At 44.4% G+C, this 25,740-nt stretch overlaps 2 protein-coding genes across 4 annotated transcripts in view; both read right to left on the bottom strand.

The window, feature by feature from the left end:
- Positions 1-80: 80 nt before the first annotated feature.
- Positions 81-1,027, bottom strand: LOC129729430 (proteasome subunit beta type-3). 2 transcript variants are annotated; one of them, XM_055687987.1, is made up of 2 exons: positions 912-1,027; positions 81-856 (listed from the first exon to the last, which is right to left on the bottom strand). In XM_055687987.1, exon 2 carries the CDS (start codon positions 817-819, stop codon positions 202-204), a length of 618 nt encoding a protein of 205 aa, XP_055543962.1. In that variant the 5' UTR covers positions 820-856; positions 912-1,027; the 3' UTR covers positions 81-201. The 2 variants fall into 2 exon arrangements, with proteins under 2 accessions (XP_055543962.1, XP_055543964.1); XM_055687989.1 differs by having other exon boundaries at positions 927-949.
- An 836-nt stretch (positions 1,028-1,863) lies between these two features.
- Positions 1,864-25,740, bottom strand: part of LOC129732306 (protein tincar) — a 414,177-nt gene continuing 390,300 nt past the window's right edge. For both annotated transcript variants that reach the window (XM_055693091.1, XM_055693092.1), the window contains 4 exons: positions 10,513-12,243; positions 10,138-10,459; positions 9,372-9,735; positions 1,864-9,309 (listed from right to left, as the gene is read on the bottom strand). In XM_055693091.1, the coding sequence (XP_055549066.1) occupies positions 8,524-9,309; positions 9,372-9,735; positions 10,138-10,459; positions 10,513-12,243 (3,203 nt within the window). In that variant the 3' untranslated portion in view covers positions 1,864-8,523. The remainder of the gene's footprint in view (positions 9,310-9,371; positions 9,736-10,137; positions 10,460-10,512; positions 12,244-25,740) is intronic.

Below are 25,740 nucleotides of genomic sequence, written 5' to 3'. Positions count from 1 at the left end.
CAGAGCAACAGTTATACCTATGATACTGTTGGATGCGGGATGTTTCAGCAACAGGATTTTTCAAAATGAAATAAACATAATTTTGTTTCTTACAGTGCAGTTTATTATCTTAAACAATTTCGAATGTTCCCTCAAAATAATCGCTTATACTTAGCAGTTTTTCCTCCAACCGCTTGTGGAGCCAATCTCTAAACAACCACCCTAATCCATTCGCGTCTTCAATTTTTTCACCGTCAGCTTATCCTTCTCGATGATGTACACGGTGGCACCCCAACCAGAAATGGCATCCCGGTCGAACGCATTCACCAATGCCTGCGAGATAACCTCGAACAGATTGTCCGGTTCCAAATCTGGTTTCCACAGAGTTTCACACATGCCATACAGTTGCTCGGCGCAGGTTCCCACCACAACAAAGTCGCTCGGATTGTTCGGACATCCAATCAGGTCCATATTACAGATGAATGGCTCGAAGGTTTTCGGATCCAGCCCGGCAATGACCGGTTCAATGAAGTATGGACCGAAGCGTTTTTCATAAAGAAAGTTGGATAGAAGAGCTGCAAATCGTTCTGGAGTGAGCTGACGGTTTTCCCGCACTTCGTATAGGTTCTTGCGGAACAACAACCGCTGGTAGACGGTCAGAATGTCCGTTTGCAGTCCTACCAGCCCAAGATACATGTGCGGGTTGATTTCGAAAATCTTCTCAAAATCGGTAGCAATTGTTTGTGCTTGCACACCGAAGCGATGGTCCGTGGCGATAGCGACACAGTTTTTGCCTCTCATGGCCACCACACAACCTCCGTTGTACGCAAGGATGGACATTTTCGGGTTGATTGATTTTCACGGGCACAGAAAATAACTAAAAGTAAAGTAAAATTATACGATTTAAATGGATTTCTGCACAAACACTTTACAATTCAAAAATCTACGAGGTTAGCTGTTTACTGCACGGACTTGAACGGAATGACAGTACACTTTTGATCAATTGACAGCAAAGCTGACAGCATGACCGGCGATTTAAGGAGAAACGTCAAAATTACAGTCACCCTAGCGAAATGTACAACTTACATATGTACAAATAGAGCGTTCATTTCGACACGTAGCTGGCGCTGCTGTCAATAACTTTATTGCAATAACTTTATTGTATCAATGAGAAGTGAGGCAGAAATTAGTCTCGAAGTTGCAAAAGAAGTAGATTTGGTTCTTTTTCCATTTTTAACTGTGTCAATATGTGTTAAAGAAAATATTTTTTACAGGGAAAATTATCAATTGACCAATTTGCTGGTGTTAGCATAGGTTTTACCTGTGAGTTGTATTGTCTATAACGTTAAATTTTTCAGAATAGTACTAAAAAACAAAACGAGTTCAAGCGACCACTTAGAAACATACTTAAGGAAAATTTTAAAATTGCGAGATCACATGATTCGACAGGTTTGTGATATCAAATGCCTTCGTATTAAACATTAACAATTTGCTACAATAACGAAGCGGTGAATTTATTAGTACATTTGATCTTGTTGGTTTTGCACATCAGAGAACATATTGTTCAAGTAAACGACTACGAAACTTGCAATAAAATGTAATCAATAGTAATTTGCGTGCATCTCTTCATTCTTACGAAAAGACAAAAAAGTTTGTGACACGTATCTTCATTTAAGCTAAGCACAGAAGAAGCCTTCCCTTGAAAATATGATGTATTTTGGCTAGACCTTTTTTCAAATGTGCACAATTTTAAGTAAAACAAGCTTTAAACAAAGTTTTCGAAAACGCTTTTATCACGAACTACCGCTACTCAGTCTTGGAAGTGTCGCTTACAAATTGAACGTAGGGTACAAATTTTGGATGAAATAAAACAATAATTGCCAATTTACATATACGTTTTTCATGTTTCGTTTATTCTCCAATTAGTTCGAACTAACCGATAAATAATTTCGAATAAGCTTTTCACGCTGTATAATTTCAGCTAAATGATAAAAAAAACTAATACTCTTTAAGTGTTGTTATCCTTACATTTTAATGTTGCTTGTTGCTACAGGATATCGTTATCTCGGTATTCGGTTTCACTCTTTGATTATGAGTCCCGCCTGCGATTTTCCCTTTAGTAATTGTATAATAGAAAGTAGAAGCTTGCAGCGGAATAGCTATTGCATAAGCTGTTTTTGCCTTTAGTAAAGCCTTCCTATCAGAATGTTATTTTAAATTTGTCTATGTTACGCGGCTGCTCTAGCTGTGACAGATGTTCCACTTGTATAGCGCTGATGTGTAAAATTCTCTTACAAATTTGTAAATTTTCGCTACACATTTCTACAGTCGTCTACCACACATCTAGCTGACACGTGGCGTTGAGTTGAATTTGAATGATGGTGTCTGATTCTCCATAAAATAATAGGATCGCTACTCATATGTAAAATTCTGTCTCATGGTAATATTGTCCTGTGGTTACGATATACATTCATATATACTGGTATGCTGAAAATGATGCTTTGAGTTACAATACACCCACTCGGATGTGTGGCGATTGATGGTGTGTATACTGACGGTTCTGCGGATTTTTTTTCTCTGTAAAACTACCATTGCCCTGCAAAAATACAATATATCCGGGCTAATACGACGTTTCCTGTTTTCCTGTTGCTGTGTTCTGGTCGGTTCTTATGGCAATTGTTGCTGTTTATTTCATCTGTCTTTCAGAATACGTAACGAAAGAAAGATAGCGAGAGAGTCGGTTGTCAATCAATTCGATTCTCTGAGGTCAGGGAACAGTCAGTAAATAGTATTTGTATGCCTCGTTCTGTTAATTTGTTTGGTTTGTTCCACTGCTACTGTGGTTTCTACATCGGATTTGTTATACTCTCTAGTACTTATGCCCTTTCGCCTAGATATGACTCTGTTTAATACGGATATGCCTTTCGAGTTTGTTGTCTTTCCATTTTGTCACACACGTTACAATTAATTAGTTTTCTTCTGCCTTTTCTTCTATAGTCTTCTGGTGGATTTTGGTGAGTAGATGATTGAGATTTCTATTAATGACAAATTCTTTGGTTTTACGTTATCATTAATGATGAGAATGTGATTTATCGAACTGAATGATGCGGGATTTTCCAGTGTGGATGAAATTGTTTCACCAAATACAGATTAAAGGATTTAGTTAAGATACAGCGGATACAACTTTAAACATTTAATAAAACATGATTTTTAACTCAAAAGTTTTTTCGAGTTGAATCAGAATTAACTGGCAATCATACACATCACTCATACACATTTTGTAGTTCCCAATTTGACACATGCACGTACGCTAGCACTGATGTCGAAATACAAGAAGAAGCGAGAACACGGCAGCAGATGGTACTAGTGTTACTGACGTAAAGTACTGGTATCATCCGAACGGTGATATTATTTAATTTTTTTAAAGTGTTTAGTCTGTTAATCTGTGGCTTCATTGTTGTAGACTTTGTGAATTATGGTTCTAACTGAAGCAGTAATGGGATACGAATTGTAAATATTCTGCAGTGTCACTTCGCATGTGTTGTTCATACAAGAAATTTTGAAATGATTTAATTGAGGATACTATCTACTTGATAAGAAATATAGAGAAAAACCCAGCAAATGCCTAGAAAATAGTTCTATAGCAAAATGGCAAAAACACCATATCAAGAAGACAGGGAACTCTGCCTGAGATTGAGCGACAGTTTTGGCAGCGCAGTCTTTTGAGTAAAAGTGGAACTGACGCAAGCTAGTGTGTGTGCTGGCGATGCGAATGCGAGCCGAACGCACCGGCTGGACCACAATATACACACACTCTGTCTTCGCAGCTATGTAATTACCAGCACTTTCATAGAAAACTTCCACAGTTATTAGATGGAGTGCGCTGTTTAATTTGACGCTTGTCATTTGTATGGGATCGATCCAGAGATGCGAGTCTTCTTGATATGATGTTTTTGAAAATGGTCTATACCAAAACAATATGGCTGAGAAATCAATAAAAAGATACGCTGAATACTTAAATCACTCACAGTTTAATTTAATCGCCTAGAACTCTTCAGTCGGAAAATTCAATGCAGTAGTTCAGAAGTTTGGTTGGTGAACGGCTGGGCAGTGTGTACCAGCAGTACACCCGTACTAGTTGGCATAAAATAGACCCCAGTGTGGTCCATAGCATAATGCCCAGCAACTCCTATCCATACCTCCACGTGGTACCGACTGGGATACGAGCAACCAAGGGAAGATCGGTGAACCGGTGGGAACTTGGTCGTATGCTGACAGGGAAGAGGGAGCTGTTCTTCTTGGAGAGCAGCTTGCCTGAGCGTCTGTTCCCCAGGTTAAGGGCGGCTCAAACAGCGACTGATCTCGTCAGCTACACCCAAAACGGCAGCCCCGTCGCGAGACTAGGCATCGCAGCATTAGTAAGGCAGCATGCTGAAAATAAACATACTACGAACAATCCAGAGAATGATACGAATCGGAACAATCGGTATAGACCTAGGAAATCAAAGAAATAGTTATCGGTTTCCGTTATACTCTACTAGAAAATGCTAAGACGCTCGGTATAGATTTTCTAAATTTGGTATAGACCTAGACAAACGAAAAAGGACAACGATTGGAAACTTGGTACTTGGAATGTTAGGACTCTGCTCGAAACGGCACGCGCGGGCATCTTGACCAGAGAGCTACAGAAGGCAAAAGTGGAGGTAGCAGCCGTGAATTCCGGGCGGTTGATCCGACCGCGGGCACTTCTTTCATGTACCACATCTACTACAGTGGCGGCGACAGAGCGGAACGGGCGTCGGTTTCGTGCTACTCAGAAACCTAAAGGAAGCGTGTCATTAGGTGGAGGCCTATTAATGACCGTGATATGCGTATTGACGATCAAAGGCAGATTCTGTAATTACAGCCTTATCAACGTGTGCGCGCCGACAAACGATAAAACCGATGACGTAAAGGAGGAGTTCTATGAGCTCCTTGAGAAGACGTATGAAGATGGAGAATGCCCACAACACGACATAAAGAGCGTCATCGGAGATATGAATGCACAAGTAGAACTTTACAGATATGAATCACAAGTAGAGCCTTCACTCTAACCCCAGCGAAAACGGTTGAGGTAAGTGAACTTCGCCGCGGTCGGGGGAATGGCCATCTATAGTACCTACTTTGCACGACTGAACATTTGGAAGTTCATCTGGAGACACCCTAATGGAGAGGCCTGTTTCCAGATCGACCACATGCTGATCGACGGCCGGCACTTTTCAGACATCATAGATGTGCGGTCCTTTCAAGGGGCAAACATCGACTATTATCACTATCTCGTGGTAGGTAAGATTCGCGCCCTGCTGTCCAACGTATTTAAATCGAGATCGGCGAGGAAGATACGTCTGAACATCCAGAGGTTATCGGCGAAAGGAGTTGCTGTAGAGTGTACTCGGAAAGTTAATAGACGGATCGGTGGACCAGTTGGAGTTAACCTGTACAAGCAGTGGACGCACATCCATGATCAGCGAAACAGCGCCAGAAGTGCTGGGCATTAGAAGGGGAACCACGCGTAGTGGGTGGCTCGATGCTGAGTGTGTAGAGGTGACTGGAAAGAAGAATCGGGCCTACGTCAGCACGTCAAAAGCAGCTAATCATGTAACGCGTCAGATGCAGGAGAAATACCGGGACGTAAGAGCTGCCGAAAAGAGGCTGCACCGTCGTAAGAAAAGTGAGCACTACGATCGCGTCCTCGCAGAGGCGGAGATTTGCTTCACCAGGTACGACACGAGGAGCTGCTATAGAACAATTAACGGAATTAGGAACCGGACCATGCCAGTACCTGTGATGTGTACTGACTGGGAGGGAAACCTGATTACCGATGAATCGCAGGTGGCCAGGCGTTGGAAACAATATTGCGAAGTGGTGTTGAACGGTGAGGAAGGTAGGAGAGTCGTCGCAGGGGAACAGGATATAAATTGGGGAGGACGGACAAGTTGTGGACCCACCAACATTGGACGAGGTGAAGAATGCTTGCAAAGTGTTAAAGAACCACTAAGGCGCTGGGAAGGACGGCTTACCGGTCGAACTTTGCAAAGTCGGGAAAGAGTGGCTGTTTAGGGCAATTCACCAGATTATCTTAAGGGTATGGTCTGAGAAACAACTACCTACGAACTTGTTGGAAGGACCTAAATATCCTATCTACAAGAAGGGACATAGACTCGACTGTAGCAATTATCGAGGCATAACCCTCCCTCATTCCACTTATAACATTTTCTCCCGTATCTTATTCCAGCGCCTGAGGCCGTTGTTGGAGAATACCAATGCGGTTCTCGAGTGGGACGATCTTCAATGGACCAGATGTTCACCTTGAGACAGATCCTCGATAAGTTTTAAGAACTTGCAGACACACCATCTGTTTATAGACTTTAAGACAGCGTACGATACAGTAAAATGCAACAAACTGTGGCAAATCATACTTAAACATGGTTTTCTAACAAAACTAATTAAACTGTTACGTGCGACGCTTGACGGTTTCACATCAAGCGTCAGGACAGCGGGCGAGTTTTCGGACCCCTTTGTGACGTTAGATGGTCTGAAGCAAGGTGACGGGCTCTCGAACTTGCTGTTAAACATACCTTTGGAAGGTGCAATACGAAGTGCAGGTGTGCATAGGAGCGGTAACATCATCACGAAGTCTCACATGTTTCAGGCTTCGCGGACGACATTGGTATAATAGGTGGTAACCGTAGAGCAGTTGAGGAGGCCTTTACGGCTCTCAAAAATCAAGCTGCGAGAATTGGACTCGCCATAAACACTGCCAAAACGAAGTACATGGTGGCTGTCAGAGAGCGTGGTAGTTCTGCGGGTGTTGGTGTTGCGGAGGAGATGTTTTTCGAAGTGGTCGAAGAATTTGTTCGTCTAGATATTCTCGTGACATGTGACAACGAGGAGAGCCACGAGGTTGAGAGACATGCGGTAGTGAATAGGACATATTAAGGATTGCGCAGTCAGCTTAGTTCCCGTAGATCCGTACGAATTTTGCGCTCTACAGGACTCTGATCCTCCCGGTGGCGCTCTACGGACATGAATCGTGGACGTGGAAGGAGGCCGATCGACGAGCGCTCGGGATCTTCGAGCGTAGAATCCTGCGATCAATACTCGGAGGCAAACTAGAGAACGGGGTGTGGCGCAGGCGCATGAATCACGAGCTGTACAAAGTATACTAACACACTGATATTGTCAAGCTGATGAAACACGGCAGGTTACAGTGGGCTGGCCATGTAGCACGGATGACAGATGAGCGACGGGCAAAGATTAGCAGAGAACCGGATAGAGGCCGCCAACTTCGAGGCAGACGCCGCACGCGCTGGATGTGTGCTGTCGACGAGGATGCCAGAGCAGCGGGTGTAAGGGAGGACTGGAGAGAAGACAAGACTGAGTTTTGTGGAGGCGTATTTTGGATTCGGCAGATCTCTACGATCTGTCGCCATAAAAGTAAAAGTAAGTAAGTTCAGAAGTTTTTGACAATACTTTTTCTCGGCAAAGGAGATCTCAAGACTTACTGCTTTACGACGAACGATTTTTGTTGCCGAATATTCATCGAAATATTTTGCTGAACTTGCCAAGGTAAATTAAGTTTGTTCGTTACATCAAGTGACATTTCAGCTTAATAGTGAGTAAAGTTACGCTATCTGTACGTGATTTTTTTCGTTACATCATAAGAAAAAATCATTTCTTGGGCATTTTTGACCTATCGTTTTACACATTTTTATTCAGCTCAAGACTACACGCTGAACATTCCAGATTTACAAATGTAAGTCATGATTCAGCTCCAAAATCTTCCATAGAAAAAATATCACCGCTAAATTAATCAGGACTTCCAAAATGTATCCGGCATCTGTATTTGGTGAAACAAATTTCGATAATGATGAGAGAAACAAAAACGATGAAATAAACCAAGTTTTCTTAATACACGTACAGAGATACTGTTCCCCCTAAACTTTCTGCTTTGAACAACAGAATGGCATACATAATATCACGATATTATAACTTGGCGCAATTGTTTTTTTTTTATATATATCGATGGAGTCGTTCTGACAACTGTCTGTTATAAATAGGAGTATTAGCAAGCGAAAGCTGTGATTTTCACCAAGCGCATATATGAATAAAATATAGCCGTCCTCTAGATGAGTTGTCATTACTTTCGGTGAGCGAAGTTGGTGGTTGCTTATGAAACGCATAGTATATAGTATTTGAAATGTCCTAATATTTACAGCCTACGGTAGAGCAATGTACAAACCTAGTATTAATTTAACTAAAGTTTACTGCTTTCTAAAATTAATTGTGCGGCTATATTTACGGTTTCGTACTTCTTCCTAAAAAACCTAACTGTGTACGGTTTAACTTATTTCAAAGAAGGCGCATCGAATGGTAAATTTTCTACACTTATCTGCTTACAAATGGCTTTTAATTACAATGACAGTGAAATTTTACGATGGTACGTTTTGACTTGACACTGAAACATTTCCTTTCCCTTCAATTTGAACCGATAGATCCGGCTAACTAATTCTGCAACTGTATCGAGGAATCATGCACAGCGTTAATGTACATGTCACGGTCCTGGTCGGAGATCATTGAGTAGTTTGCTGAGTCCCGATCCTCAGGAATCGTTGGAACGGGTGAGAAGCTACTGTAGCTAGATTGGGAGTGAGTTGGAGGTGACTGGTGTGGCATCCCTAATGGATCGTGCAATAGTTTGGAGAATGTGTGATGTCCACTGCCTAGACCCAAGTGACCGTAGGGGGATTCAGCTGTTTTGATGTAGGGCATTCGCTTCAAGAATTGGTTGGAGGAATAGCGAACTCCGTTGGGAAGGGTCGTATGCTGTTGGAGTTGTTGTCGGGAAGAGGAATTCGGGGGAGTGAAAGAAGACTGAGAATGATAGTGATGCTGTTGGTTATGGTAACCGGCTGGAAGTGGCATCGTGCTACACTGGGGGTACGATTGATGAATCTCGGCGAAACCCCGTGTCAAGGGGAGGGTGGCGCTGGAAGCATCTTTACTAAAGCTGGACATTTTCATGTTGGTTGTTCGTCCGAAGGGCTCTTCCTGGATCGCTGGAGGTGGAGGTTTAATGATGGACTTGTATGGCCCCGATCGAGGACGAATTACGACTTCGTCACGTTCCTCGCCGGAGTGTACTCCACTGGAGGTCTCTGATGGAGCATCCCGGCAGTCAGGTGGTGAAGCCGAGCTTTCTGTTGAAGTGGTGTCGGAGCGGGGTGTTAGTGCTTCGTTTGGCATTCCAGAATCAGCACGGCGCAAACAGCGTGGCGTTGATCCGGGAGCCTGTTGGAAAAATATGAAATCATTTGCTTTTTTTCGTGTTATCAACAGCATGCTGGTCCTACCATGTTTTCATTGTTGTGTACTGTAACGGTGACTGGAGCTAGAGGGCTTGCTAGTTGTTCTGGTGATCGGATAAATGCCTCGCGAGACATTGTTCGAGTAATAGGTGGCTCCAGATCGCGGGTGGAGGCATACGTAACACTGTCATCGCGAACGCAGGCAAGTAATTTCCCCTCTTCGGATGTGTCATCCGCATGGTCGGTGTGAGCGGTGTTGACTAGTAGCTCTTCCGGCGGAGGGGGATGGTCTTCAAACTCGCCCATATGCATCATATCACCCGCGGGTCTCCTTAGCGTAGCGTAGTCTCCGTCATCAGTTTCCCCCGTAACACTGGACAGACGTAACGTGGTTCCAGCGGACGAATGGCTATCGAAATACGAACAATATTATTTCGGGATACTTGAACAATATCGTTCTTGCAAACATCGAGGAACGTTTGAAAAACTCTAAAATATTAAGTGCAATTTTTTCTAGCTCTGGAAACTACTAGAGATCATCACGATTTTTTTTAGAATACAATGCTATTATAACATTTCATTGCATCTAATCCAGAGCCATCAAAAACTGCAAAATTCCTACATACATAGCATCTATCACTATCTAGACTAAAACTAAATTGTAACAGGCAATCAACGTAAAACCAAACTGAAAATGCTTGTCAATGTCACACAAAAACATCTAGGATAATTTCAAACCAGCCGGATGAAACCAAAACTAAAGCCACACGAACACGCTTCACGCTTGGAGCAACTTTGATTGACTGTTTACCGATTGCCGTCATGTTCGCTATGGGCATGATCGGATGACGTACTGGTGACTTCGTTGAAGGTTACTTTCAATTTCGGTGAGTTCGGAGCTATTTTCGGCCAGTAGATGGTTTCCTCTTCGCTGCTGGTTGCACCATTACTGTCCCCAGGTGGTCCACCTTTCGTGTTACGCAGCAGAGATCCTCCTCGCAGCAGGGGCTGCGATACCCCGGTTCGGGTACCCGGCACATCCAGAGGAGGCAGTTTAAAATGCCAACGACGTTTGGCGGTCAAACACAGCCATAAAACGATCCAGAGAAACAGATGAATCACGGAGCCCAAAGCTGTAAAATAAGAAGCTTACAATTTCATTCGAATTGATTCTTTCTGTACATACCAGCAGCAAGAACCGCCCCATCCAGACTTCCTCGATATGCAGCACTCAAATCGTGAAGAAGTGGTGCCTTAACAACAGCCAGTGCCAATACGAAACACAGCGAGGAACAGTGCGCGAAGTAAGCCCACACGTCGGTACTCTGCTTGTCAGTAATTAATCGACGATCGCGGATCTTCATGGCAAGTTTGCCGTGCCCGTAGAGATACAGAACCATCGAGGACGCTATAGTCAAAATCACCGACAGAATGGTCAATGCAATCGTTACCGTCCCATTCAAAATCAAAGTGGGCGCTTGCAGTGGCAAACCTTGGCCTAAGGTCTGCAACTTGTACAGCACACTCGCACCGGCGAAGCTCAGAAGTATATCCAAACCATTAGCGATCATCTGCAGGCTGAAAACAAAGGCAAACATCTTGGAGGTGTGCCAAAACACCGATGGATAGCGTACGGCCCAGGCCATGAGAGCGATTGCCAGGTTGATGAACTCTAAACATGGCACCGATGTCCAGCGATTCGCGTTAAATTGTTGATCTGCATGTAGGAAGATTTGTAAAAACCCAGCAAAGCCTGTCAGCTGAACAGGTTTGGTCGTTATGTTTCCTGGAACGGTTCCTATCAGGAAGGCTGGCCGTATTTCCATTCCATTTTCATCTTTAATGATGAATTCATCCTCGTCAACGCTGGGAATGTTTTCCAAACTTTCCAAGCTCTCACTGCTGTAATTATCGGACGTAAAACGCTTAATCTTTTTCGGCGTACTGTAGGTGGTTTCTCCCGTAGTGCTTGGTCGGATTTCGATGATTTTGGAGTTGGTGGTGACGGGAGTAGACGGGATTACGTTCTCTGGCAATTTCACCGGCTTGATGATATGTGTATTGCTGTCCTTAGTGGGCGCTAACTTTTTTGGATTACTTTGGGTAGTGGATGGTTTCGTTGCATCGGTGGCGGTATCGGTGACGGTTGTTCCGATAGCTTTAGTCGTTACCGCAGTTGTAGATGTTGATAGGTTCTTCGATCCCGGTTGCACTTTTCTGCTATGATTAACCTCAAAAAGGGTGGTGATTTCGTGATCTTCAAACGCATCGAAATCGAACTCTTTCTGTGGTTGCAATTCCAACCGGGAATCTACGTCGTCTAAGCGATGCTGGTTGTGGTGATGGTGATGATGATGCTTTTCTTTGCGAGTGCCGTTGCTGTTTGATTTTGCGGAATGTTTACGATAATGGCTGGGATTTTTATTTCGCTCGGTTTTTTTCGACTGGATTGTTGGTCGGGTCGAAGGATGTAGAATTGGAGTTGATGTTTCTACGATGATAGTCGTGCTAGGGGCGGATGTGGTTGTCAATAGGTTTCGCACTGGTGGTAGCGTGTGCATGGTTGTTGGTGTATCGAATACGTTGATGTTATAGTTTTCCATCGTCGAGATGGAAATAGAGGACGACGGTGGAAGTGCCTTTTCGGATTCTAAAGCTTCATGAGTTCGAAAAGGTTCATCGTCATCGCCGAAATCTTCCCCATCATCTTCCTCGTAGGCGGAGAATTTCTCCACCATATCATTATGCTCGAAGTACCCATTTCGGTAGAGTTTACCATCGTAGTCATTATTGGTTGAGCCTGGTGTATGGGGGGGCTTTGTAGTTGAGTTTGGATAGGGTGATGTCATGAATGACAATACCACCAACCGATCGTTATGGGTGACCATGAAATCCAAGTCGGTGCGCCAGATGTCATCTGAAATGTGAGAGAAAAAAACATAGATTAATTTTAAATATTTCGCTTAAAGTTGAAGTATTCACAAGGGAGATTGAAAATTGTTTTTATCATAATCGTTTTTATCATGTTAACGTAAAACATAATTACGCGTGTACTCATGGTATAGTGTTATACAAGTATCAGAGCCATGTATTTGTTTACTCGTTTACAATATGCTTAAATCATTTAATCATGTTCCAAGTTACTTATGCAGAAGAATTTTCTGCACGTCACCACATAAATTGAGCAAAATAGTTTGGGATTCAGCTGTGTAAATAAAATTAAAGTTCTTCAACCAGTATCAACCCTCTCCCGCTTACGAGGTTTTTCATGATTTAAAAATACTTAACGGGTTAATTTGGGCAATATACTTTGTAGACTTATTTAAATTACTCGGAAATGTTATATTTTGAAGTAAAAAGTGAAATTTGAAATGGTGCTCCAGACCACCTATGAGCATACAAGGGACTTATTTTTAATACACGAGAAAATTTTTTTTGCAAAATTTGAGTATTTAAAGCAGTTATTTGAAAATAATAACAATAAAAGAGAAACAATGTAGTTTTCGAAAATCGAAAATGATGGAATATGAAAAAAAAAATCTCGCTTTCATTATGCAAAGACGAACATTACACTTCGAACACCTGAAGTGCGTGAAGTGATCACACTGATTGCGTTAGAAACATCTCTGCGCATCTCCAAATGATGGCCAATATGATATTCCATCGTAACGAATATTTATAGCCAGCATACGTTGTAACTTTTTGTCTTCTGTATGCCCAATGGTGCTCTGAGGCACCATATACAAATTTATGGAACAAGCGAATAAAAATGAAAAGTGCTAACTTAATGGATTGTTACACTCAATAAACAATAGATCTACGTAAAATTTATTTTTATTATGAAATCGATTGATTAACGTTAAATAAAAACGGTTGTCAAAAACACACATTATTTTTTTATCGAAAAATCCAGACTTTCTTCTACAATTTTCTTGACAACAATTCAAACATTGAACCAAGCTGTCATTCGTGTGCCAAGTTAAAAGTGTATTATAAATGCAACATTTTGTACAAAAAAGTAGTCAAAACTAACTATTTTCTGCCAAGATATGGTCAATACAATTCATGGTGCTCTAGAGTCACCATGAGCGGGAAAGGGTTAAGTTTCAATTAGCACTTTTTTATTCCTCAATATTGTTGGCAATTGTTGGTCTTAATCGTAGACCAATGATAACGGCTTGAAGTTGATCTACTGTAGCTCCTACTTTCCACGTTAGAATATTCGGAAGCACATATGATTACATCCAAATGGAGACACCTGCTTCCAGATCGATCATGTTTTGATTGACTGCCGACACTTTTCATATGTTTGTTTTTTTTCGGGAACCGAACTTCGACTCTGACCACTATTTTGTCGTATGTATAATCCGCGCAAGGTTGTCCAGATTGTGGCGGTCACGAGAAACCAATGACAGTGCAGTGATGAAAAAGGTTTGTTTACATAGTGATGAAAGTTTCATCACAGTCGTGTCAGTGGATCAAAAGTTTTCGACGATGGAACGTGGAAGACGTGAGAAAATTTTGTATACTAAAGTTGAAAATCTGACGTGGCCAGGTGCAAAATTTGCGAAGTAGCCCAAATTACCCAAATCAACTGTAAATAGTGTGCTGAAACGGTTCAATAAAACTCTATCGTGAAATCGCGCTGATCACAGCAACCGCAGAAGTGGAACGATTGACAAGCAGTTACGATTGAAAATCTGCAGAGTAGTTCGGACGAACCCTGGGATCATCCTGCGCGATTAGGCTAAAGGCCCAAACACAAAGAATACGTTTGCGTTGCGTTGACGTTAATTTGACAGAAAATATATGAGCTAACTGTCAAATTACCGCAAACGCAGCCGCAACGTACCCATCATGTATAGGGCTTAAGAAGTTATCGGCACCGTACAGCACTGTAAGGCATTCGGTCGTTCCACGCCAGCAAGCACCTCAACAGGACCGTCAAGCAGAATCTCATTGAAAACGCCGCACTGGGATGCTGAATGAGAAAGTGAAGACGATGAGTGTGGCCAGGAGGAGGAATTCAGACCGGTCATTGGAAAGTTCAGCGCATATCGGCTCACGAACGAAAACGGCCTTCGACTCATTGACTTCGCTGCCCTCAAGAACATGGCCATACGTAGTACCTACTTCCAGCATAGCCTCCCATACCGATACACCTGGAGATTGTCACAACAGACTGAAACACAAATTGATCACGTTATGCTTGACGGAAGGCACTTCTCGGATAATACCGACGTCCAAACCTACCGTGACGCAAACGTCCATTCTGACTACTATCTCTCGATGGTCAAAATGCACCAAAGTCGCTACTGATTACGCATAAAGACCTGAGGTAGCGTTGCCGGAAGAGGGGAAATGAAGCCCCTATAGAACTGCTGGAGTACTGTAAAAGCAGTCATTAACAACGCAGCTTGGATTCGTTGAGAGAAACTGACGTAACGGCTGGCTCGACGAGGAGTGTCAAACGAGTCTTGACAAGAAGAATGCAGCGCGGATATTGATGCTGCAGCAAAGGATCCCTCATAATGTGAGTCGATACTAACAGGAGCGAAGGCGGCAGACCCATCTTTTCCATGACAAAGGCAGCAGACTCATCTTTTCCATGACAAAAAGGACCACCTGGAAAAGCTAGAGTGTGAGGAAATGGTACAGCTGTATCGTTCTTAAAAACATGTAGATTCTACAAGGAACTAAACACATCCCACGCAGCCTTTGTTCCGCGAGTTTAAGTGTGTGGGGATAGAGATGGAGGAATCTTGACGGCTGGTGAGGTGATCGACAGGTGGAAGTAGCCCTACAATGAACACCTGAATAGCGCAGAAGCAGAGGACCAACATGGAAGGAGCTACGACTTCGTCAGCACAGTACATAAGGGGGCCGCCCTCACGAAGAGTGAAGTTAAGGATACCATCCAGCAGCTGAAGACGACAAATTAGCTAAGAAGGATGACATCGCAGCGGAGCTTATCAAGCTGGGCCTGGATAGGTTGGCTTTCTGTCTGCATCAGCTGATGGTCAGGATTTGGGATACGTAACAGCTACCGGAGAAGTGGAAGGATAACTTTGACATTTAGTTCGTGCGGTCTGCAAGTTTCGAACACACTGATCTGCTGTCACGCCTGATGAGTTCAAACAGTAGACTGGACGAAGACTACGTCCTCGCTGCCGTGCAAATCGAATCGGATGTGAGAGCGATACTCTATATCACCATCTCTGCTTTGCCCTTCACATCTGAAATGATAATCCAGCACATCAACTAAGATTGGCCGTAAACTGCATCTCAACTAAAGGATCCAGCCATTGCCCAGACAAGACAGCCTGCAGATCGTTCAAGATTGTATAATGTTTAGTGACCGGGTCGTGCGTCGTTCCAGCGCGTTTTCGGAAGCGCAGCATCCGTCAACTACATCGAGGATATCCTGAGACGGAACGCATAAGGCTAGAAGCCTTGTTTGCTATTCAAACATAGACGACGACGTATAAACCTGTGTTCGGTATTGCCGTTCCTGTGAGGAAGCCGCCAAATTCCCGAGGAAAACCGATCTGGAGTTCTGGCCGATTCCGTCGAATCCCTGGGAGCATATTCACATTGACTACGTTGGCAAACGGAATCTGTCTCCTGATTATAGTCCCGTATCATCCACAGTCGAATGGCTGAAGGGTTAATTGACACACTAATGAGGGGACTCAAGAAGCATGAAAAGGGAGATAACATGGCCATTTTCCAGCATATTTCCTCTATATTCTATTAACCACGTACCGCTCAATCCCGAATCGAAACGCTCCTGAAGCGAAGTCATCTGCTGACCTGTTTCTGGGAAGATTGATCCGTACAACTCTCGTTCTTGTCAAACCACAGATTTCCATGCCCAACTGTAGTGAACACCAAATCATCCAGTTCAATAGACGCCGCAACACCAGACAAACAGGAATTCGAAGCGGATGATCTGGTCTACTCAGAGGTTCACCGACACAACGCAACCGAGCGGGTTCTTGGAACGATCGGGGAGGGCGAAGGCCGAGTAAACTACAACGTTCTGTTAGATATCGGCACACGAAGCTCTCCAGTTTCGCCTAACCTGCTCCATGCATATATGCTGCTGGATGAGTCAACCTCCAATCGATGAAGCCCGCTGTTTCTGAGGTTCCAGATGAACCAGCTGTTCCAGTTGAAGAAGCCCTCCCAATCGTACCTGAAGGTGAATCGGATGACGATTTCGAAGATGCAGAATTAGCCAGTTGCTGTGCCCAGCCAGACCGTCTAATCCGGAATCGTAGGGTCCCAAATTAGCTGAGAACCGACGCTCTCTTTTTAAGGGGGAAATGGAGATTAGTTGTGATGATTTCTGAAGAACACAACTTGCTGGATCGAATTGCTTTGAGTTCTTTCTTAACAAGGCAATTCTTGAAGCTCTATTACGCAAACTTAGGGTGGATTCTTATCCAACTGTTCTATCGAGTCAAACCTGTGTAATTATTCGAGGTTTTAGTCACCGTATAATTTTATTCCCTTTGGATGGTTGATCTTTCTCGGTGAAATATACACACTATGTTTGTTTTAACATGACGTTTCGGCGTACTGTTATTCAGCCATCGTCAGATATGACAAAACAACATTCTTCTCCCAGCAGTGTGGTTTGCTTACTCACAGAGCAAGCAAGCCACACTGGTGGGAGAAGAATGTTGTTTTGTCATATCTGACGATGGCTAAATAACAGTACGCCGAAACGTCATGTTAAAACAAACATAGTGTGTATATTTCACCGAGAAAGATCAACCATCCAAAGGGAACAAACCTGTGTAAGTTTACTTTTTTCTGCATTAGCAATATGAACAATGGTGCGCAAATTAATGCAGTATATATGATCATTGAAGCTGCTTTTGACGCGGTGAACCATGAAATATTGGATGCCATATTCCGACGTCTCCACTACTCGGGTAGGCCTTTTGATTGGTTGAAATCATGCTTGACAAACCGAACGCTGTATAGAGGGTAGGCTAAATCAACAATATTCAGTCCACAGTATAGTGTTCCTCAAGGAAGTAGTTTAGGGTCAATTGTATTCATCATTTTTTGTAATTTAATTCTACCAAACGGGTGTGTGCTGGTTCATGCGGATGATTTCAAAATTTATGATTATATTATTTATAGAGTGCTAGTTTTTATTATTATAATTACGACACCAATGTACTCGGGTAAATAAATTCGTCGACTACGTCAAACGATTCCCCATGTATAATTACCACCAGCACTAACATCTGACGAGCTACCATGCTCTCTACCAGCTTCCATGTACTTTGTTTTGGCAGAGTTTATGACAAGCCCAATTCTCGCAGCTTCCCACTTGATAGGTCCAGAAGGCTCTTAAACCTCTCTATGTTTGATATCAATGATGTCGATGTCGTCCACCAAACCTAGGAGCATGTGGACTTCGTCATGATGGTGCCGCTTCTCTGCACGCCAGCCCTCCGTATAGCACCATCCAATGCGATGAGATTCGCAGCCCGTCACCCCGCTTCAAACTATCTAACGCTCTGACGCTTGTGTGGAGCCATCGAATCAGTATAACAAGTTTTGTTAGAAATCTATGCTCACGCATAATCTGCCATAAATCATTTCTCTTAACTAAATCGTACGCTGTCCTGAAGTCTATGAACAGATGGTTAGTATGCAAGTTGAATTCCTGAAATTTATCGAGGATTTGTCGCAAGGTAAGCATTTGATCCTTGAAGGTTCTACAGCATGCGTCAGGATTGCTGGTGAGATATCGGACTCTTTCGTGATGTTAGATGGTTTGAAGCAGGGTGACGGGCTGTCGAACTTATTGTTCAACATCGCATTGGAGGGTGCTATATGGAGGGCTGGTGTGCAGAGAAGCGGCACTATCATTATGAAGTCGCACATGCTTCTTGGTTTATCGACATTATTGGTATTCATCGTAGAGCAGTGGAAGAGGCCTTCGGACCTCTCAGGAGGGAAGCTGCGAGATTAGGGCTTGTCATAAACTCTGCCAAAACGAAATACATGGTGGCTGGCAGAGTGCGTGGTAGTCCGTCATAGGTTGGTGCTGCGGTGGTGCTAGATGGGGACACATTTGAAGTAGTCGACGAATTTATTTACCTGGGACATTAGTGACATGTGACAACGAGGTTAGCCGTGAGATAAAGAGGCGGATAGCAGCCGCAAACAGGGCCTTCTACGGATTACGTAACCAGCTAAGGTCCCGCAGTCTGCAAATCCGTACTAAACTTGCACTCTATGAAATACTGATTCTTCCGGTGGCTCTCTACGGCCATGAATCATGGACGCTGAAAGAGGCTGATCCGCGAGCTCTTGGTGTTTTTGAGCGTAGGATTTTGCGTTTAATCCTAGGCGACAAACTTGAAAATAGTGTTTGGCGCAGACGCATGAACCATAAAGTGTACCAGGCATACGGCGGATATAGTCAAGCGGATAAAACACGGCAGGATTAAGTGGGCTTGGCTTGTAGCGAGAATGCCGGATGAGCGTCAAGCGAAGGCTTCATTTAGCAGGAATCCCGATAGAGGTCGTCGACTTCGGGGTAGACCCTGCACTCGTTGGATGTGTGCTGTCGACGAGGATGCACGCGAAATAGGTGTTAGGGGCGATTGGAGGATAGCAGACCAAGACCTAGGGGCATGGCGTCGTATTCTGGATTCGGCACTGGATCGATAATCGGTCTGTCGCCTTAAAAGTGGAAAATAGTAAGTAAATATTTGATCCGGGGTGGAGCGTCCCTCTCGAAAAACCACATTGGTATTCGCCAACAAAGGTTTCCTGTCCTGCAACAGCACGGTCGATGGAACAGGATGTGGGAGAGAATTTTGTACACGGTATTGCGAAGAGTTATGCCCCGATAGTAACTACCGACCAAGCGGTGGCCTTTTCATAGATCATGCATATGAGACCCGGTTGGTAAATGGTTGGACACGAGTCACCTGAGACCCTATTGTGGTCATTCACCTCTGTCCAGCAACTCCTATCCCAACCTCCACGTGGTGCCGACCGGAATACGAGTAACCTTAGCGGAGATCGGTTAACCAACCCCCGGTGGAAACTTTGGTCGTATGCTGACTGGAAAGGGGGAACGTACGCGGCTGTTTCCCCATGTTAGGGGCGGCGTACAACAGCGTCTGACCCAGAGCGGGCGGCTGAATCATGAAACGCGGTGTCTCGCCAGTTAAATCTAAGACGGCAACCCAGTCGCGAGACTAGCCATCGCCACCCTAGTAAGGTAGCATGGCGAAAACACTTTACTACGAATAATCAAGAAGAAGAAACGGACCGGATCAATCGGCAACGACCTAGGCGACGAAAAAAGGACACTGATTGGAAACTCGGAACATGGAACTGTAGATCGCGGAACATCCCGGGTGGCGACAGGATCCTACTGGATCAGTTGGAACCCCGTCACTTCGGCATCGTAGCGCTGCAGGAACTTTGTCGGAAAGGAGAAACTGTACGGAGGATGTGTGGCCGCAGAGCCCAGTACTACCAGAGCGGCGGCACAACAAATGAGCGGGGTACCGGCTTTATTGTGTTGGGCAAGATGCAAAGTCGTTTGATCAAGTGGCAGGCGATCAGCGACAGGATGTGTGTATTGAGAGGCCGGTTCTACAATTACTCCATCACCAATGTGCACTGCCCGCATGAAGGCAGACCCGATGGCGAAAAGGAAGCCTTCTACGCGTAGCTGGAGGACGTCTACGACGGCTGCTCGCAGCGGGACATCAAGATCGTCATCGGGGATATGAACGCTCAAATCGGAAGGGAAGATTTGTATAAACCGGTGATCGGACACGAAAGTCTGCACAGCGAAACGAGCAACAACGGCCAAAGATGTGTCAACTTTGCAGCTTCTCGAGGAATGGTAGTCCGAAGTACATTTTTCCCCCGCAAGGACATCCACAAAGCCACTTGGAAATCACCTGACCAACAAACAACGAACCAAATTGACCATGTGCTCATCGAAGGACGATTTTTCTCGGACATCACCAACATACGCACCTACCGAGGTGCGGCCATTGACTCGGACCACTACTTAGTGGCGGTTTGTATGCGCTCAAAACTGTCGACTGTCTACCAGTCACGATAGAGCCGATCCCCGCGGCTCAACATCGAGCAGCTACGGGACCCGCAAGCTGCCGAAGTCTACGCAGAACAGCTTGAAGCGGCACTACCCACGGCAGAGGAGCTCGGCGCAGCTTTTCTCGAGGATGGCATGATCCACACGGCCATTTGGGAATCCGCGACAACGACACTAGGAACAGAAGCGCCGAGTGGTAGAAATGACGGGTATGATGGGGAATGCCAGGCAGCGGAGTCAGAGAAAAACCGAACCTGGGTAAATTACCTGAGAGAACCTGGTCAAATACAGACGGGCAAGGAACGACATGACCACGATCCTGAGACGTAAAAAGCGCCAGCAAGAGGATCGTGACCATGAAGAGCTAGAAGAGCTGTTCACTGCTAATGAGACGCGAAAGTTCTACGAAAAGGTTAACCAATCCCGTAAAGGCTATGTGCCGCGAGCCGACTTTTGCAAGGATATGGAAGGTAACCTCATCACGAACGACAGCGAGGTGGTCGACAGTCGGAAGCAGCACTTCGATGAACATCTGAATGGCGATGCAACAAACGGAAGCGGAACTGGAACGGACCTGGGAGTGCCAGCAGTAGATGACCGGGTATTAGCCCCCGATCTCCACGAAATTCAGCGGGAGATTAGGAGGCTGAAGAACAACAAAGCCACCGGCAAAGACGGCCTGCCGGGCGAGCTCTACAAACATGGTAAAGTAACGCTTGCTAGAGCACTACACTGGGTCATTTCCAAGATCTGGGAAGAGGAAAAACTGCCGGAAGAGTGGATGGAGGGAGTCGTCTGCCCCATTTACAAGAAGGGCGACAAGCTGGAGTGCTGCAATTATCGTGGCATTACGCTTGTCAACGCTGCATATAAAATACTCTCCCAAGTTCTATTCCAACGTCTAACACCTTTAACAAGGAGGTTCGTGGGGCAGTACCAGGCGGGTTTCATGGGAGCCCGCGCAACCACGGACCAAATTTTTTCAATCCGACAGATTTTGCAAAAATGTCGTGAGTACAACGTGTCCACGCATCACATTTTTATCGACTTCAAGGCAGCCTATGATACAGTTGATCGAGAACAGCTATGGCAGATCATGCACGAGAACGAGGATATCTTCCCGGATAAACTGACGCGGCTGATCAAGGCTACCATGAACCGTGTGATGTGTTACGTGCGTGTCTCGGGGATCGTGCTCTCGAGTCCCTTCGAGTCATGCCGAGGATTGAGACAAGGTGATGGACTCTCTTGTTTGCTTTTTAACATCGCCCTCGAAGGTGTTACACGAAGAGCGGGCATCGACACGAGTGGTACGATTTTTACGAAACGGGTTCAGCTTAACGGCTTCGCTGATGACTTCGACATAATAGCACGAAACTTTGCGACGGTGGAGGGAACCTACACCAGACTGAAAGTGGAAGCTAAGCGCATTGGACTGCTGATCAATGCGTCGAAAACTAAGTATATGAAGGGAAGAGGCTCCAAGGAGAACAATATCAGCCTCCCACCCCGGATCACCGTAGACGGCGATGAGCTTGAGGTGGTAGACAAGTTCGTGTACTTAGGATCGCTGGTGACCGCTGACAACAACACCAGCAAGGAGATCCGGAGACGCATTCAAGCGGGAAATCGTGCCTACTTTGCACTTCGTAAGACAATGAGATCCAATCGAGTGCGCCGCCGTACAAGTTGAAACTGTACAAAACACAAGTTAGACCGGTAGTCCCCTATGGGCTAGAGACGACAACACTGCTCTCAGAGGACCTCAACGCCCTTGGAGTTTTCGAACGGAAGGTGCTGCGAACCATCTACGGTGGACTACAGACTGAAGACGGAGAATGGCGTAGACGCATGAACCATGAGCTGCACGCGCTGCTAGGAGAGACCCCCATTGCACATCTGATCAAAGTTAACAGACTGCGATGGGCCGAACACATCGCAAGGATGCCGGACGACAACCCGGTTAAAACGACCCTTCTCAGTAACCCCTCCGGCACCAGAAACAGAGAAGCACAGCGTACACGATGGCTTGATCAGATTGAAAGTGACCTACGAGTGATAAGACGCCTGGGAACATGGCGCCATACAGCCATATTTCTCCTTGATTTCAATACGTTGGACAACCGGACGTGAACGTTTGGTCCTTTAAATGACGTTACGTCTGTAAAGCGAACTGAAAATATGATACAGATTTGGAAAAAAAAATACCGTATCCAAACGGAACTTGCACCCGCAATCTCCTTGTCACCGGCATGGTGTGGAGGCTTTCTCTACCAACAACGAGGCGGAAGAAGTCTTCCTGCCTGACCTACGCATTTGTATCTCCGATGACGATCCTGATGTCATGTCCTGGGCACTCACTATAGATCTTCTCAGTGAGATCATATAACACCTCCTTCTCGTCATCGGGTTTATCATTAGTCGGTGCGTACACATTGATTAGGCTGTAATTGAAGAATTTGCCCTTAATTATCAACAGGTGTATACGGTCACTGGTCGGCCGCAGACGCTGTTGTACGCCGCCCCTAATATGATGATTTTATACAAATAAACCAATAAACAGGGGTTAATTTGCAGATGACATCAATATAATTGGAATAAACTGTCAAGCTTTGGAAAAGACCCTTTAGGAGAGAAGCGGTGAGTTCATCAACTATGCCAAAACAAAGTAGGTCCATGATAGCTGGCAGTGCTTGTGGTGTTGGTTCTATGGTGAAGTGGTTGTGAATCAGAAATAAAATATTATTTGGACGATGAATAAAACATGCTTAAATTTGAGAACTAAAAACTCATCGCGATAAAAACTGTCTGATGAAAATCAATTGTGCACTAAAAGTGAAAAAATAAAAAAAAACTGAGCTCGAGAAAATTGAAAATAAAACAATTCCTGAACATTGTGTTCGACGTTATTACGCGCGTAGGTGGACGAAACGAATTGTGGGATAAGTTTTGAATACTTATAAAATTATACAAAGTCTGTAGTTTCACGGGTTCTCAAATTTTCGATCGCATTAAAAAAAGTCACGTGTTAACTTTACGATTTTACTAGCGAGAATGAAAACAAATGAATGCAGGAAGTGAGTATTTAGTTTCTGTTATGTTGGTTACATTTCTTTAAAACAGGCCAGTTGAATTTCGCTCTAAGAATGAATATTTCGCTTCAAGGGGTATTTGCATGGGACGTCCTCGAACATCCTCCCGGCCTAGAGGCGAAGTCTCAATTGGATGGCAGCAACACCAGCGTATGAATCGGTCGTTGATACTGAGTTTGTCCTCTGCACAGTGTTACGTTACGCACAACTCCATTACGATCCGGATGTACTCCAACCACACGAGCCAACTCCCAATAGGCTGGAGGAGAATTTTCCTTTTTAACGAGCACCAAGTCACCAAGCTTCAAATTTTCCTGAATGGTCCTCCATTTGTTCCTCGGCTGAAGTGTGTTGATAAATTCGGTCTTCCATCTATTCCAGATTTCACTGACATAACTACGTAGTTTTTGGTATCGGTCGCGACGATTCACAGGTATATGCGACACATCAGGTTCTGGGACTAGATTCAACGGCTGTCCAATGATGAAATGGCCTGGTGTTAGGGCGTCACAGCATTCGGTTGACGTTGATAGAGGACAAAGAGGACGAGAGTTGAGGCATGCCTCAATTTGGACCAATATTGTGGAAAGCTCTTCGTATGTCAACAGTTCCGTACTAATCACTACGCGCAAGTGTTTATTCATGCTCTTGACGGCTGACTGCCTGCAAACTTTTTTGTAGTTGGCGATCTGCACCAACAAAATTAGAGCCATTGTCTGACCATAGTTGGCTAGGCAGACCACGTCGACCGCTAAAACGTTTCAAAGCAGAATTAAAAGCGTTTGCTGTAAGATCAGTGACAGCTTCCAAATGCAACGCTTTTGTTGCCAGACACACAAAAACCGCAACGTATCCCTTGACTGTTTTAGATGATCGCAGTGTACTCGAGCGCCTAGTAAGTGGTCCGGCGTAGTCCACTCCTACGTTCTCGAAGGTTCTTCCTTCACATTTTCTCACTGCTGGTAAACTACCCATCAGCTGTTTAGCTGTCTTGGCTTTCCAGCGAATACATCGCGCACTACTATTTATGACGGATTTAACGGCTGTGTGACAACTAGGTACCCAATAATATTGGTTTATGGAAGCCATGACCAAAGTTGCACTAGCATGGAGATTTTGCAGATGCACTTCGCGAATCAATAGGACTGTATAACGGTGTAACTTTGGAAGAATTACTGGATGACGTCTTTCATAGCATAAGTTTGAATTATCCATCCTGCCCAAAACTCGTAATGTACCCGAACCATCTAAAAAGGGGCAAATCGATTTAAGTTGAACGTTAACCGGTTCGCAACCCTTGCGAAATAGTTTTATATCACAACTAAACTGTTCGTTTTGTGCATAGCGTGCCAGTTGGAGATCGGCTTTCTGGATTTCAGAAGGCGTCAAATTTCCCCGTAACTTTGATGTTGCCTTCAATTTTGATAACATGTTTACATTAAATCGGTTAACCCACGCTAAAACCTTTATCATCAATATTATGGAGGAGTATCGTTCCATAAGATACTTTTCTACTTCGAAAGTTGACACTGTTTTAGCAACTACCGCCATACACTTCACTTCTTGTTTTTTTTCATAAAAGTCTTGCTCAAGTAACGGGTAGACCGTTCCTTTTTTCCACTCTTCTTCATTACTTTTTAACCACTCTGGACCTGACCACCATAAAGCATGTCGCACTAAATCAGACGCTCACACACCACGCGAGGCGCAATCTGCGGGATTTTCTTTCGTTGATACATAGTTCCACGAACCTCGTGGTAGCAGTTCCATGATTGTTGAGGTACAATTAGCAACGTATGTTTTCCATCTCCTTGGATGCGATGATAGCCATTCGAGCACGATTCTAGAATCAGTCCAAGCGTAAACAGTAATTTCCAAATGTGCGATGGCTTCGCGAATGACCTTCAACAGTTCAACCAATAACACTGCCGCATTAAGTTCCAACCTTGGCAAAGAAACTTGTTGAATTGGTGCCACTTTGGTCTTGCTGGCCACCAATGAAACGCGTATTCTACCTTCACTGTCTACTGATCTGGCGTACACCACTGCCGCATACGCAGACTCTGACGCATCAGAAAAACCGTGTAACTGAATTCGTTTACCGTAATTCGCAATGCATCTTGGAATATTAATGTCTTCGATAAACGGTAAACTCAGTTTGATATTGTTTCACTCATCATCGACATTCACAGGAAGCGGATCATCCCAC

The sequence above is a fragment of the Wyeomyia smithii genome, chromosome 3, assembly GCF_029784165.1.
Source record: "Wyeomyia smithii strain HCP4-BCI-WySm-NY-G18 chromosome 3, ASM2978416v1, whole genome shotgun sequence".
NCBI classification, from domain to species: domain Eukaryota; kingdom Metazoa; phylum Arthropoda; class Insecta; order Diptera; family Culicidae; genus Wyeomyia; species Wyeomyia smithii.
Note: the sequence above shows the minus strand (reverse complement) of the source record. Positions and strands in the feature narration are given on the sequence as shown.